At 38.5% G+C, this 14455-nt stretch overlaps 5 protein-coding genes across 8 annotated transcripts in view; 2 read left to right on the plus strand and 3 right to left on the minus strand.

Moving 5' to 3' along the window:
* Positions 1–1454, plus strand: part of LOC105165984 — a 2345-nt gene extending 891 nt beyond the window's left edge. For 2 of the 4 annotated variants that reach the window (XM_011085149.2, XM_011085148.2), the window contains exon 2: positions 843–1454. In XM_011085149.2, the coding sequence (XP_011083451.1) occupies positions 847–1248 (402 nt within the window). In that variant the 5' untranslated portion in view covers positions 843–846 and the 3' untranslated portion in view covers positions 1249–1454. Of the gene's footprint in view, positions 1–98; positions 120–540; positions 581–842 lie in introns of those variants that run through there. The other 2 variants (XM_011085150.2, XM_011085151.2) reach the window with 2 other exon arrangements.
* LOC105165985 (CO(2)-response secreted protease) lies at positions 2881–6384 on the plus strand. Its single transcript, XM_011085152.2, has 9 exons — positions 2881–3075; positions 3448–3707; positions 3860–3971; positions 4082–4595; positions 4739–4845; positions 4926–5168; positions 5269–5383; positions 5489–5699; positions 5782–6384. The coding sequence occupies exons 1-9, from the start codon at positions 2906–2908 to the stop codon at positions 6333–6335; spliced, it is 2286 nt and encodes a 761-aa protein (XP_011083454.2). The 5' UTR covers positions 2881–2905; the 3' UTR covers positions 6336–6384.
* LOC105165986 (SKP1-like protein 1A) lies at positions 6843–8860 on the minus strand. Its single transcript, XM_011085153.2, has 2 exons — positions 8436–8860; positions 6843–7212 (listed from the first exon to the last, which is right to left on the minus strand). Exons 1-2 carry the CDS (start codon positions 8772–8774, stop codon positions 7039–7041), a joined length of 513 nt encoding a protein of 170 aa, XP_011083455.1. The 5' UTR covers positions 8775–8860; the 3' UTR covers positions 6843–7038.
* Positions 9727–12884, minus strand: LOC105165988 (protein MID1-COMPLEMENTING ACTIVITY 1). Its single transcript, XM_011085154.2, has 7 exons — positions 12131–12884; positions 11225–11604; positions 10992–11098; positions 10694–10765; positions 10498–10604; positions 10098–10185; positions 9727–9968 (listed from the first exon to the last, which is right to left on the minus strand). The coding sequence occupies exons 1-7, from the start codon at positions 12536–12538 to the stop codon at positions 9913–9915; spliced, it is 1218 nt and encodes a 405-aa protein (XP_011083456.1). The 5' UTR covers positions 12539–12884; the 3' UTR covers positions 9727–9912.
* The window catches only part of LOC105166003, a gene marked incomplete in the record, with an annotated part of 2506 nt that continues 2027 nt past the window's right edge, over positions 13977–14455 (minus strand). The window contains 1 exon segment of the mRNA XM_020695304.1: positions 13977–14455. This exon segment is cut by the window's right edge and continues 353 nt beyond it. Coding sequence (XP_020550963.1) covers positions 14104–14455 — 352 coding nt within the window.

Below are 14455 nucleotides of genomic sequence, written 5' to 3' on the forward strand. Positions count from 1 at the left end.
TCAATATCACCAAAAGATGAAACTGTTTTTTGAATTTTCTTATTTTGGGTATTTCATTTGCTGGTGGAGAAAGGGTTCGAGACATGTACAGACCCCAGCGACCTGTAGCAGTATTTCAAGTAAGTTTGAGGCTGAAGTTTATGAATGGGAACTGGAAAGTAAATAATTGTAAAATAGAAAAGGCGAAGATCTGGAAATTAAATCAAAGAAGGCTTTGTTTTGTATGTATTGAATATATTCGAAGTGGCTTCAAATTCATTTTGTTGCTGAATTTTGATGTTTGGCTTACGTGACCCCAAACTCGTTTGCCTGGTGCTGGTGGTCGTGCTGTTTTTAGGTGTGTGCTTATGCTAGTGGGTTATTTTGAAAATTTGTATTGGAAGGGGAGACTGAGGATGGGGTGGAAAAATGAAAACTTTCAGTGTTATTTAAACTTCTATTGCATGAGCTGTGCAGATGAATGGACAAGATAGAACGGATGCAGGCATGACTGTGTTTTATATATTTTTTTTAGCTGTCCTCTTGGACCTAAGCGGGGTGGGACTGTGATTCTGGATCACCATGTGTATCCTAGTATAAGGTATTTATGTGGTGGTCATCTAGATGAAAGATGACTAACTTGTTCCTAATGCTTAATATCTGCAGTTTTGTTTAATGTACATAAAGGTATTTCTTGGCTTAAACTTGTACCTTCATATTAGAATGAGAGGGTACCAGTTGATTGGAATCCTACAACTGATCTATAATTTGTAATTAGCTTTTGCATACTGTACTCTTCTTAAGACACTTTATGGTGCATTTTCTGGTATACTAACAAAATGCACAATTTGTCTGTTTTGAAGTGTAATGGCTGGAAAAGCAGTAAAATCGGTTGCAAAAGCAGTGGGAGAGTACCAGTATCCATGGCGAGAGAAGTTGGCAAACTACAAGGATGAGCTGTCAAAGGGGGTCTGGGGTTATTGGGAGCTTGGGGCATGGAAACCTCTTAGCATCAGTGCACGGCATCGAGCTCGCCTCCGCAAAGAAGTCCTCCTTGCTGGAGCAGACTGGCCATATGATCCAGAAAGAAAGGAAATGAGGACCAAGAGGAAAGGGCATAAGGTCGACAGATTAGCTGCAGAAAAGCGAGAACGTACTGCTGAACTAATGGAAGATATGCCTCAGATGTTGGCAGATTATAGGAAGAGAAGGTGGGAGAGAAAGATGAAAGCAGAAGATGATGCTGCCAAAAAAGCGCTGCAAGAGTAGTTTGTACTTATACTCAGGCGATGACATATTAATCGTTAATGGAGCCTTCGACCTGTTGAGGTCTTCCATCTCTTTCTTAATTTTAGAGCTTAGGCAGTACCTTCTATCACAGATGCTAATGATTAATGGCTTATAAGACATATGATCAATAATAATGTATTAATGGTACTCGGAAATGCTGAAGAAATCTGTGGATGGGCTGTCTAGGATATCCTATTATGCTTTAACTAATACGGATTCACATAAACTGAGATCTGGTATAAAGCTAATCTGTGATCCTGTTTATCATTCAGCAATATAGTTCTTCATTGTCATAAGAATGCATATTGTTTACTTAGATGGTCATTTCTAATCTTGCCGAACACTTTTCCAAACTCTGTACCATCGGTGCTTATTCAGAAACGAAGTTATCTATCTTGGGATACATGATTCTCAGGAACTGAATGGAAATTCTTGAAGATTTCATATGATTATAGGAATCGTCGTGCTTTCTACAGGAACATTATCTGAATTAGTGGTTCCTGCTAGAATGCTTGACCTGTGTTAGTCTAAGTGTAAAACACTCTTCTCCTTTCTATTGGCTGCTTATAATATTGGCATAATCAATCCCACTAAGCATGAGGAGGAGGAGCCAAATCTTGGTATATCGGAATTAGATATTCAAGAATGCGTTTTTATAGAATTAAGGATCACTATCTTGAGAAGCCCCTCTGATCCTATCAGACCAGCAATACAAAAATGGTGGAGTGAGGCCGGTGGCGCACTAGCTAGGTTGCTCTGATATGCAGAAAATGCTAAGTGGTTAACTTCTTCATCTTATTGCAAAAAGAAATAGTTGTTTCCTCAATTGTGGAATCCTTTCAAATGTCACTATGACTGAAAATGCCAATACAGAATTGCAGTCGATCTATGCCCATTTCTTTAAAGTAGAGTTGTGTCATCTGTGTTACACTTTTGGTGTAATATAATAGGCATTTAGGATGTCTAAGGAGTTGCACCTTTGAACATTTAAAATACAACAAATTTGCACGTGTAATACGAATGTGTATCCCTCGTACTCACGTACATATACGTAATACAAAACAATCTGTATATCCCATTTACTCGCTCTGTATTCTAACACTTTGTCAGGTGAGTCTAAAACATCCCTGTAAGAAGTGTGATTTTCATTTAAAGTCATGGCTCAAATGGCATCCTAATATTTTGCTACTCTTAAGAGTCGAAAAGCATAAAGAGGGTCCCGTCTAACTCCAAATAAAAGAGATAAAGAAAAGCCCAGTAACTGTAGATAAAAATGAAGTTCCTACTTCTTTCTTAACCAAAAGATTTGTGTACAATTGTGCATTAAATAGAGTGACGTTTTTCTACCAAAGAATTGAAAAATGCTGAAAAGTTTATACCAATCTCCACCATTTCACCACCATGACTGACAGCACCATTTCTGGAGTGGATCTAACGCACTTTGTGTGGACATTGGAAACACTAGAGTGATTGAACAAATATAAGCCCAGTGGGAATACGCATGAATCCATTAGCTTAGGACTAGACCGCCAACGTTTCATTGCCTACTGTCTGACCAAACCTACCATTTCTGACTGGTGATGAAACGCTATATAAAGGAGCTTCAAATGTGTGGATTCAGCAGAACTAGGGAATCATGAGAGGTCTTTACCTTTGTTTCACTCTCAATCTTCTGCTCATCTTGTTTCTAGGACAAAGTAATGCTACTCAAAAAAGAGTTTATATTGTGTACATGGGAGCCTTGGTTTCGCCAAATGGTACCCCAAGAACTGATCATACTCAGCTTCTGAGCTCCTTGATGAAAAGGTTTTGACCTTTATTATCCTGTTCTTTGTCAATCCCTGTAAACAAGCACACACTCGCCAGTTTCTGAAATCTCCTACTTCACGTACAGTATTTGCTTCTTGCTTCACCGTGTAAGCGACATGGACGTTGAGGCTTACAATAATGTTTCTTCATTAGTTTAGACGATATTTTGCAGTGGGGTTCATGTGGCATAGTTATTCATCCAAATTGGAGCTTTAAAGAGGAAAACTTAAGACTTTTGTGGCATATCATACCGCAATAAAATTTCTTGTGTTAAATGTTTCTTAGGAGTATGCTAACTGCTAAGTTTATGAATTCTTGAATAGTGGGCTTTTCGCAACTAGCTAACTTCACTTAAATGTTGAATCTCAGGAACAAGAATTCTGTGGTACAGAACTACAACAAAGGTTTTTCGGGCTTCGCTGCTCGTTTATCAGAGGAAGAAGCAAAATCAATAGCTCAAAGACCTGGAGTAGTGTCTGTCTTTCCTGATCCAGTTTTACAGCTTCACACTACTCGTTCTTGGGATTTCTTGAAGTATCAAACCGCTGTGAAAATTGATTCTACTCCAACCTCTCCATTCGACTCTTCTTCGGCAGGAGCAGACACTATTATTGGCATCTTAGATACAGGTGAAATCCTGTGGCTGTAGCAATCCAATGGTTAAATAGCAATCTTCTGAAAGAAAAATTCAGATAGCTGCAGCATGCTGCCAAATATCTCTCAATTCTCTCACTTTTTTTAATGGCCTGGCTCATGGTTGTAAATTTGAAACATTACTCAGGAATTTGGCCTGAAGCTGAGAGCTTCATTGATGATGATATGAATCCAATCCCATCACATTGGAAGGGAAAATGCATGGAGGGCCAAAATTTCACTTCCTCCAACTGCAACAGGTAAAGAATCTGCACATACAGATTACACTGTTCTAATGTTTTTCCATTGGAAAGTAACCTCAGAATATGGTAGAAACTTTGAAATTCTTCTATCAAAATATCTGTGATAGGAAAGTGATTGGAGCAAGGTATTACGATGATCCTGATTCCGGGACAGAATTGGGCACGCCCAGAGACGAAAGTGGCCACGGCACGCATGTTGCATCCACAGCAGCTGGGAGGCCGGTTTCCGGGGCATCATACTATGGCCTAGCTAAAGGGACAGCAGAAGGGGGCTCACCCGGTTCAAGAATCGCCATGTATCGTGTTTGTACCCCTGGTGGGGGATGCCTCGGATCAGCTATTCTCAAAGCATTTGACGATGCAATTGCTGATGGCGTCGATGTGTTATCACTATCATTAGGTTCATCGCCAGGAGAGCCGGATTTTTCCACCGATCCCATTGCTATTGGCGCGTTTCATGCTGTGGAAAAGGGCATCATTGTGGCATGCTCTGCCGGAAACAGTGGCCCTTCTCCTTTAACAGTTGTGAATGTTGCCCCTTGGATCCTAACCGTAGCTGCCACAACTATTGATCGCGATTTTCAGGCTGACATCGTGTTAGGCGGAAACAAGGTGATTAAGGTAATAAACAGACTCCGAGAAATCGGTAACTAGAAAAGAACCACGACATTAAACATGAATCAAGAATCAAGACGAAGACTATCTTTGAGATGCTCCATATGATTCATTTTCTGATGAGCAAGTATTTCAATATGGCATCTCAGGGTGGAGGCATAAACTTTTCTGGTCTCAACAAATCTGCAGTTTATCCATTAATAGACGGAACCTCAGCAAAGTCCTCCTCCAATCAGCATGATGACACTGATGCAAGGTACAACATCCCGATCGACATTCCTATGGTTATTCTTAATTCCTTACCAAGTGATACCAGAATACATGGCATCTTTTCAGAAATTGCATCCCAGGTTCATTAGATGACAGCAAAGTAAAGGGAAAGATTGTACTATGTGAAAACAAGGATGAAGACTATGGATCGAAATATAAGTATGATACGTTGAAGAGCCAAGGCGCGGTTGGGATGATACTGGTCGACAATGATGAGAGGCAAGTACCATCAAAATACGGAACATTTCCGATTGCTGCTGTCACTGAAGCGGATGGAGCTCAAATACTATCTTATATCAAGTCAAACAGGTAAATCGATTGCCTCGATCAGCAAAACAAAAGGCATAAACTCCGAATATTACTCTTCACAACGCAAAATTAGCTAATTGCATTATCTGATGTTGCATAGCAATCCAATGGCCACAATTCTACCAACAGTTATGATACCAAATTACAAGCCAGCTCCCGTTGTTGGCTACTTCTCTTCAAGAGGCCCTACATTTGGCATTAAAAACCTTCTCAAGGTAGAGAGTTTAGTCTTAACACACTTCTGTATGCATAAACATTGAAGTCGTGGGTATGCATCTTGACTGGAAAAACTAATATTTGTCATTCGTTTTGTTCTGTAGCCTGATATTGCAGCACCAGGAGTAGCTATTCTTGCAGCATGGCCCTCAAACGATAAACGAGAGGCTCTGCCTGAGAAGGAACCACCGGTTTTCGACATACTCTCAGGTACATCCATGGCCTGCCCACATGTTTCCGGGCTAGCAGCAATGGTAAAGTCTCAGCATCCCACTTGGAGTCCCTCTGCCACAAGATCAGCCATAATGACAACAGGTTGGATTGGATATAATCTTGACTAGAAACTTCCATTGTTCACAAATATAACCAACAAAATATTTTCTTTGTCCTTTTGCAGCAATCCAGATGAACAATTTACATGCCCCAATCACAACAAACACTGGATCACGAGCCACCGCTTATGATATTGGAGCAGGGGAAATAAGCCTGTCAGGCCCATTGCAGCCCGGACTGGTCTATGAGACAGAAACCATCGACTATATTCAGTTCCTCTGCAACATCGGCTACGACACAAGCAAAATTAAGAGCATAGCACCCGATGTTCCTAACAACTTTTCTTGCTCAAGCAACTCGAATTCTGATGCAATCTCCAACATGAACTATCCTTCAATAGCCATTTCCAACTTGAAAGATAACGAAAGCAAGACAGTGAACAGAACGGTGACTAACGTTGGTGAAGAAGATTTAACCTACACTGCCGTAGTCGAGGCTCCTGCTAGCATGCATGTTGAAGTGGTTCCGAATAAACTACAATTCACAAAGAATGTCAAGAAGCTAAGCTTTCAAGTGACATTTACACTTAGTACTAGTTCTGTGGAAGACTTGTTTGGCTCAATTACGTGGTCTAATGAGAAGTATAAGGTCCGGAGTCCATTTGTTGTAAGTGCTTAACAAAGTAAGCGGATAATAGAAATATCAAAACGCAGTTGCTTGACATGTTCATGTTACCAGGAAAGCTTCTACCAGAAAATATGTCAGCTAATACAACATATAACATTATGGTCAATTTTTTATAAACAAAATGAATGAATTAAAGGATAAATTTAAATTTTAAAAAATTAATATGGTCTTTTATAACAAGTATAGATTGAAAATCCTAGCATAAGAAACCGGATGCAATCTGTACACATGGAACTTTCTCCACGTGTCCTATGATCATCGAACAACTTTTCCTATTCAAACCTCCCATTATTATTTTCGCTACTATGCACACCACAATGTTAAATTGAAATAATATGAGACACGTAGCCAAGGCCTGACAATTAATTATGGAGCTGGTGTTTGTTCCATATCCACCAGCCAAAAATTAGTTGGCAATTATTTCTCATCACAGGGATATCTCATCCATCCACATTCAGGCCGATTGAGACTTTCAACAAGTCAGCAAACAGAAAACAATGGAGCCTACGAGGCACATTAATTTAGTACGGCATAAATGTCACATTAAAATGATAATCCTCCCAAAAATTGCGAGAAAAACCAGTGTATTGGACGTAATCTTCATATTACATGTAATAGAAAGATCCACAGAATTATCTGTTTGACAACAAGAACATTAAACTCACAACTACAGATAATTCATTTTGCAATTGTTCTATTCAAAAGCCCACTGGTTCTCTCGTCGGACTTCCTCTTCCTCTTCAGGTGTGAAGTCATTCTTGATATTGAATGTTTTCCTTATCTCCTCTGGAGTTTTTCCCTTAATCATGTCAGCAACAGTCTGGCAAGTCAGATCCAGAAGTGTCTTGATATTCAGGTAGTTAGCAGCCTGGAAATGAGAAAATGAAGGCCATAGCTGAAGTCAGTAGCAAATAAGAGAGAAAACTTCCAATCTGTTATGTGATTTGGCCATAATAACCAAATGTCTAGCCATATCCTAGATCTTTGCTTGAAATGAAGACAATTCTAAATATTTTCACTCCAATCAGGAAGTAGAGATTTAAATGAATCAGACGGGGGATAACCCAACTTAATCTGCATGCATATGCATGACTTATGTAGGGAGTCAATGTCATTATTTATCAACAGAACAAATTCTATTGAACTATAGTGCATCTTCCATTTCCAATTTCATTTATCATATTGTGTATGCTATTCATATAATTCAATGTCCCGTAAAATCATTGGCAGCTAAGTGGGAGGAAATAACTACTTATTCATGATTTGGTGTCACAGAAATATGTTGCCAAGAATCGCTTCAACTGAAATTCACCCAAGTACATAGGCTTATTTTATGAAAGCATAATGCCTGTGACAACAACTTTAGAGATTCTGAAAGTCTGTTTCGAATATATTACCAAACAACCATGCAGTACAATATCTTTGTTCTGCTTAAAGGCAACCAATACAATGGGTTAGCTTGACTGAGTAAGCATATGACTGATAGACATCACCAAAGGTAAACACTCTTAACTAATTCAAACTTCCAAATTTAGAAAGGGAAACACAGTTGATAACCACAAGTCCACAACCAAAGATTTAAAGAAAAATGAAAAGAGGAACGCAATAAAAGCAGCAGAGCAAGTAAAAACAGATAGCCACCATATCGATTACAATTGAGCAACATTCCAAGTGCTTAGTAATCATCCCAAAATTAGAAGCTGTATCATGTGGGAAAACTCAAATCAAAACCAGTAACAGCAAGAAAGCAGCAGTTTTGCCCAAGTCATCAGATAAAATAAACAACCTAGCTGATAAAAATCTAGACATGTCCCTTTACACAGAATCACGCCATCTTCAGCGACAACAAAAATATAAAGTAATAACACTGATAAACAAAGGTGCAAATAGAATAAAACCAGCCAAATGCTTATATTAATGAAGCTAACAGTTAAGGGAGTTACAAATAAAGCAAACAACACAAAAATAAACTCTAACCATCAGCATCTGATAAAAACCCTAAGACACATTTCGCGACCAAATCAAGGAGAAAAAATAACACCAAAACCTACAATCAATCAGGAATAACTACACTCATTTTCTAAATCATACCAAAATAAGATCGAAGAGCGTGGCCTGATCAACTTTGACAAAATCGGCGTCGAAAGCCTTGAGGTCGTCATCAGTAGCGGCGGTGGATGCGAGCTTATCGTCAGCCTTGGAGGCGGCAGCTGCAGCGTCAACGTGGCGCTTGCAGTACTCGATGACTTTAGAGAGGATTTTTCCGGTGACGTTGGGGAGAGGGATAACGTTGTCGGCACAATCGTCCTCGATCATGTGCTTGATCGTCTGGGACTCGACAGCCACCGCCTCATCCACCTCGAACACCTCACCATCGGAGCTTCGCAAGGTTATCTTCCTGCTCGAGTTCTCCGCCGCGGAAGTCGACATGATGTCGATTTGGAGGAGCGAATTTGTGTTAGGGAGGCGTTAAGAGAGAGAAATTGGGAATACCTCAGAGATTTTACGAAAAAGAGGTGAGTATTTTTTTCATTTTATTTTGGGTGCCCATATCGCCAGACCAAATTTATTTGCGCCACGGCCTAACTGCATTGTTTGACAATTTTACCCCTCACACCATTTTCGCAAATATACAGAAAATAATTGAATATATTAATAAAAAATAAAACAGAATAATTAAAACTTATTAACAATCCAAATCATTCCTATAAAAATAAAATTCTTACCCAATTAGGTTTTGTCAAATCAAATCAATCACTTATTTTTTTTGAACTGTACACTAATTAAATAAATGTATTATACTTATTATATACCATTGGTATCTGCATTAGAATATTCCAATTTGAATACAAAAATTTTCTTTTAAATGAATAATTAATTTAATTTATCATGTACCATTATAAATGACCTCGTCCTTAACTCTTTATTTGCAAATTTAATATTATATTTTTAAAAATAATGAATTTTGTAAATGTTATGAATCCCTGAAAAACTAGACATCAATTTATATAGAAACATTTCCAGATTAAAAATATATTTGATCTTTTAATCTTTTCTATAAATAATATACATAATTCTTAATAGATTAAATGCAATTTACTCTCTGTGAGCAAAATCCTTATTAAAAAAATTCCTAGTATTTGAAAAATAATGCAAAAAATCCTGTGAGCAAGAAGGTACTGTACATCATTTTTCAAATATAAGGGGTTTTTTACTAAGTTTTCGATTTTTTTATCATGTAAATTGTATTTGACCCTATTTTTAATTATTCTCTTTTATTTTATGGCAGAATTTTAGAAATCAAAGTAGAGTGAAATACAAAGAAAAATAGAACTATATATTATCACAAAATTTCACACACTCACAGTTTTTGTTTATGAAAAAAGCCAAGAACACATCAAATGGATGACAATCTCTTAATATAAGAGTTACAGAGTAGCTATATCACTGTACACAGTCTTGCCTGAAACTTCTTTCAGCATGTCAAGATTATAAGTTCATCTAAAGATATCTGAACATGTTAGTCTGCACAATCACACAAGCATCAGCTTTAGCTGAAACCTTCTCTTCAGTGCTCCATTTCTTGGTACGGCGGAGGCCTGGTGATCCAGCTCTTCTGTGGACCTGTCGATACAAATTGTGGAGACGATGTTATGATTTGTGTGAGATGACCATCAAGAATCATGATTCTTGTTGGTGTGATAAGAGATAAGTATGCTGTTTATTGAGGCGGTTAGGGTAATAGGAAAATACCACCACGTATTTCCACTTCCCTCCATTCTTGGACGAGCGCACAGCAACAACACATAAAATGCGACAAGAAGTCGTCAAACCAACCGCCCTGCACGATATCAGAATCAGTGCAGCTGTTGAAATGATTGTGTGCTAGAATGCAAGTTCTGAGGCTTAACAACCCATGATTTAGCTGAATATTTCGTGCATTGTAATAATCAGAGCTCATGCGAACAAAGGAGTTGGAAATGTTCATGACAGATTTTACACTTTCCCATTAAGTTTGGGTACTAAACTAACCATATAGCCGTTATTTGAAGACGACTTGCTAAACTACTTCAATCGTTTAGTGTCCTCAAAGTTCCCTTCTTGATGTAATTCTCACATAGAGAACTTAGGAAGAAATATAAGACATAGTTACCCTGATGTTCAGAGTCCTTCGGAGCTTTCTTCTGACACAACATGTATAGCAGCAGCATGCCATTATCAGGGAATAGGCCATTATTTCGTTACAAGCCTCTGCTGGAGCTGTCATAATATGGAACATTAATATACTACTTCCGTTTTGAAATTACAATTATCACACTAGTCTTAATAGAAAGTTCAGATGTACTAACATATTTCCTCGCCAGTTGCTGCCGATGCTATCTTTGAAAGTGTATCACAAGGACAAAAGAAGGTCTTAATACCTGCCATTAAGACCATAAACATCCATGCTCGACTGTTAACACAAAATAGACTTTCATAATCTCCATGAAAATTGAAATGCAGAATAGATATTCCAAGTCTGAAATACGAGATATTTTATCATAATGAAAACATGCGCGGGGAGAAGAACCCCAAAATTTGTTCATCAAATTCGCAAAAGATTCACCCGGAGTATGCCTAAGATAGGAAGCTTCAAAGGAAACATACACAAGTAGGGCTCCGAACAACAGCCGAGTAGATCTGCCTGCCAGTCCTCTTGCCAAGTTGCTTCCCCTTTTGATCCCGTGTTATGAACTGAGGAAAATGTTGCTTCTCTACATGCAGAAATACAGAAGAAATCCTTTAACTATCAACTCAGAGTAAATGAATTTGAAAATCTCCAGAATAGTAGGATATATTCCTCTCACACAAGAAACAAAGAACTAATTTTTGAGATGAACCTTGAAGTCATCAAAGCGTCAACTTTACTAGGATTCTTCTCGCTGGAAAAATGTCCCTTTTCTGGCTCCAACTTCTGGGAAACTTTGCAGGGAGATTCTTTCTCCCTCGCAGAACTCGCTGCGTTTTCAGTAACCTCCAGCAAACGCTCAATCACTTCACATTCACTCACATCCATATTAGCTTGTGAATGTTGAAGCTCTACCCTAAGCTTTTCATGCTCCTTTTGTAGTGCCTTCTCAAAAGGCAAATTTGGATAAGAACAAGATATACTTTTCTTCAAGATTATAGTGTCGTTTTGAGAAATTGCAGCTTGTGCTTTTCTGTCATCTTCATCCAACGTGTACTCCCGCTGATCCCTCTCAATTTCTTCAATCCTCTCCTGGATATTTACACAAAATTGTTAAAACGGCAACATGGAACAGCATCCTGTCCCTAAGATAGTTTCTTGATGCAAACATTAACAGCAGTTTAAGTGGTGTTCAGCAAGATTTAGATACTCTTTTGCAAAGGGCAGAAATAGAACAGAGGAACCAACGCAAAAGGAAAGTTGAAAATGAAGTATATTTACGCAACCGTAGATCGCCCAAATAAACACTGAGCACACTTGGGGCAAAACCTAAGAACCCAAAAGCTGCCATCTACAACAGATCCTTTTACACTAAAAATCAAGAGCAGAATTATAGGTATTCAACTGAACGTTCCACAAAATTACAGCATCCAACATGAAGATGACTTGCTCATTTCAAGAAATGTTAAGGTCCCATTCACCATTTGATTTCAAATATGTGGAGTTTGAGAGCAATAAACAAGAAATAAACCCATCAACAGGAAACCCCCCAAACACCATCAATCGCAATCTAAATAAAATCTTTGAAAAAGAAACAGAAAAATCAAATCTTGATTACCTTGACCCTGGCATTATCAAGAAGCGCAATGAGAGGTATAATCCTCAAGTACCGATCAATCTCTTCTTGAGCCCTCCTAAACTGATAAACAATATTCCACCCCATAGCCATCAAATACAAATAGCTCCGTTCTTGGCAACTGTTGACAAGAAGATAAGCCCTCCTCAATGCATCCTCAAGCTGCTCCAGTGGCTCCCTCGTTTCCGGGTACTTCTTCATCTCCGAAATCTTGAGCTGCTCCAGCAAATTGCCTATCATCTTAACATGCTGAGCAAACTGCCTGCAGTTCTTCCTGTGCATTCTTGCAGTGTTAGCCGCCTTCACTATCAAACCTATCAACGCCACTGCGTTTAGCCCAGTTAGCTGTATGACATTTGCAACTTCCCCGAAGTGCTCCCAAGATGCCATCTTGAGACTCTTTTTCCTTCACAATAGTTGACCTAAGAGGAAAAGGCTGTTCAAGATTTCTTGAAATTGAGGAGGAAAAGGGGGAGAAAAGACTGACTAACTGCCATGGGAGATGGGAACTGTTATTTTCACTGATTTTTAGTAACAAACTAAAGCATTGACAGAAATAGACCTGTTGGTGGAAAGGGAAAGCAGCATTGATTTCTGGAATTTGGCTTTAGGAGAAAGTGGCTTTCAAAGCGTGAAGGCTTTTTTGTTTGGATTTGGTGAAATTGATCACACTACTGATATGATAATGTTTCTTGATTGTTTCTTGATTGTACGAAGTGGAATTATTTTAAGGGGACAAGATGCATAAAAGTGCTTTTCTACCTTGGATGTATTCATGTGGCCACCGAGGATTTTAACTTCAAATGCGACATTGTGTATGTATAGTATAAATTGGCCCATAATGAAACAATTGGCCACTACACTCCCACCTGGTTGCCAACCTATGCTATTAATAAAAGCAATTCTTGCAAAGTATTATTGTTGTTGGTAATGTCCTTTCCATGTAATTATTGAATTTCAGGGAAGTTATCAACTTTGTCTTGGTTGCAAAAGTGTACTAATATAATGGATATCCATTTTCATGGAGTTGGTAATGCTTTACGATAGATTCCTTGCAATGATAATTCACCTGATGAGTTTTGATTAATAGCTAGGTAATTTGAGAAACATAACCACATAGGATTAAGTGTATGTGCTGAATTTGTGTTTCATCTTGTGTTCTTCTCACATTTCAGACGTAGAACACCTGCATTATGGCTATCAGAAAGGCTGTAACATCAGAGGGGATTATCAGTCTAGGAATGTCGATCATCGGTTGAGATGGATTGCAGGTTCTGGCATTAGTCATGACACAAGAAACTGAAAGAACCCTTATACAAGAACCCGAATGCATCTGAATTTCATTTCTTCAACCATGAATAAAAGTTTCCACAAGCTAGAACAAAGTCAATGAGGATCAAAGATACCCCATCTGGGTCAGCTCCATATAATAGAGATATTATTAAATGAAACAGCAGAAGGCAAAAGAATACCACAATTCACGAGGTCATTAAGAATTTAATTACTTAGGCCACGTTACATAATCTGCTCGCAGATTCTCATTTGGATTCTCCTCTACTGCCTATGCCGATTTAGGCGAGTTTATAAAGCCAGCGCACATGGAAGTACCAAATTTACGAAGTTACTGTTGCTTTTTGCTTCCATTTTACGTACATAGACTCAATGCCAAAGGCCCTCACTTGTCTATATGATACCAAAGTTCTGTAGAGAAATTAAAAGAATTCAGATTTTGCTTCCAGAGAGCCCTTTCGTGCATGCAAGAATATTTATCTTGCCCCACAGAACAACAAATTCTGACTGCAGTCATAAGTTCAGTGAAGCATGACAATTAAACTAATACGTTAGGAGAATTTCATGTAATTAAAACTCCACAGCATACTTGGCTGCAGTAATAAGAATTTGAGTTCTGAAGAGCAAAAGAAGAGTATAGATATGGCAATCCAATGTAAAATCAATCATAGGGACCAACTGGAACGGAGCATCAGGGCTGGAAATTGGGTAGCCCCATCCTTTACATACAGAATAGCAGGCTGCAATTTAAATCTTTTGCCAATGTTCAAGTTAAAAAATGTCTCAACCTGAAAATGCTCCAAAGTTTTTGGGCCTTGTGCCAATCCTCCCAAAGTCAGACCCCATCCAAATTCGTCTTCGGGGGTGTCACACACTGTAACTGCCCATTGAAAATCTCTGGGATTCGAGTTTTTTGTCTCTATCCAACCTCCTATTTTTGTGCTCTCGTCAAGTTCGGAATTAAACATCAGAGCAATGGATCCATCCAGTATGTGTCTTTACCTACTTGTCGAGCTA

This window comes from Sesamum indicum, linkage group LG7, assembly GCF_000512975.1.
Source record: "Sesamum indicum cultivar Zhongzhi No. 13 linkage group LG7, S_indicum_v1.0, whole genome shotgun sequence".
NCBI lineage: Eukaryota > Viridiplantae > Streptophyta > Magnoliopsida > Lamiales > Pedaliaceae > Sesamum > Sesamum indicum.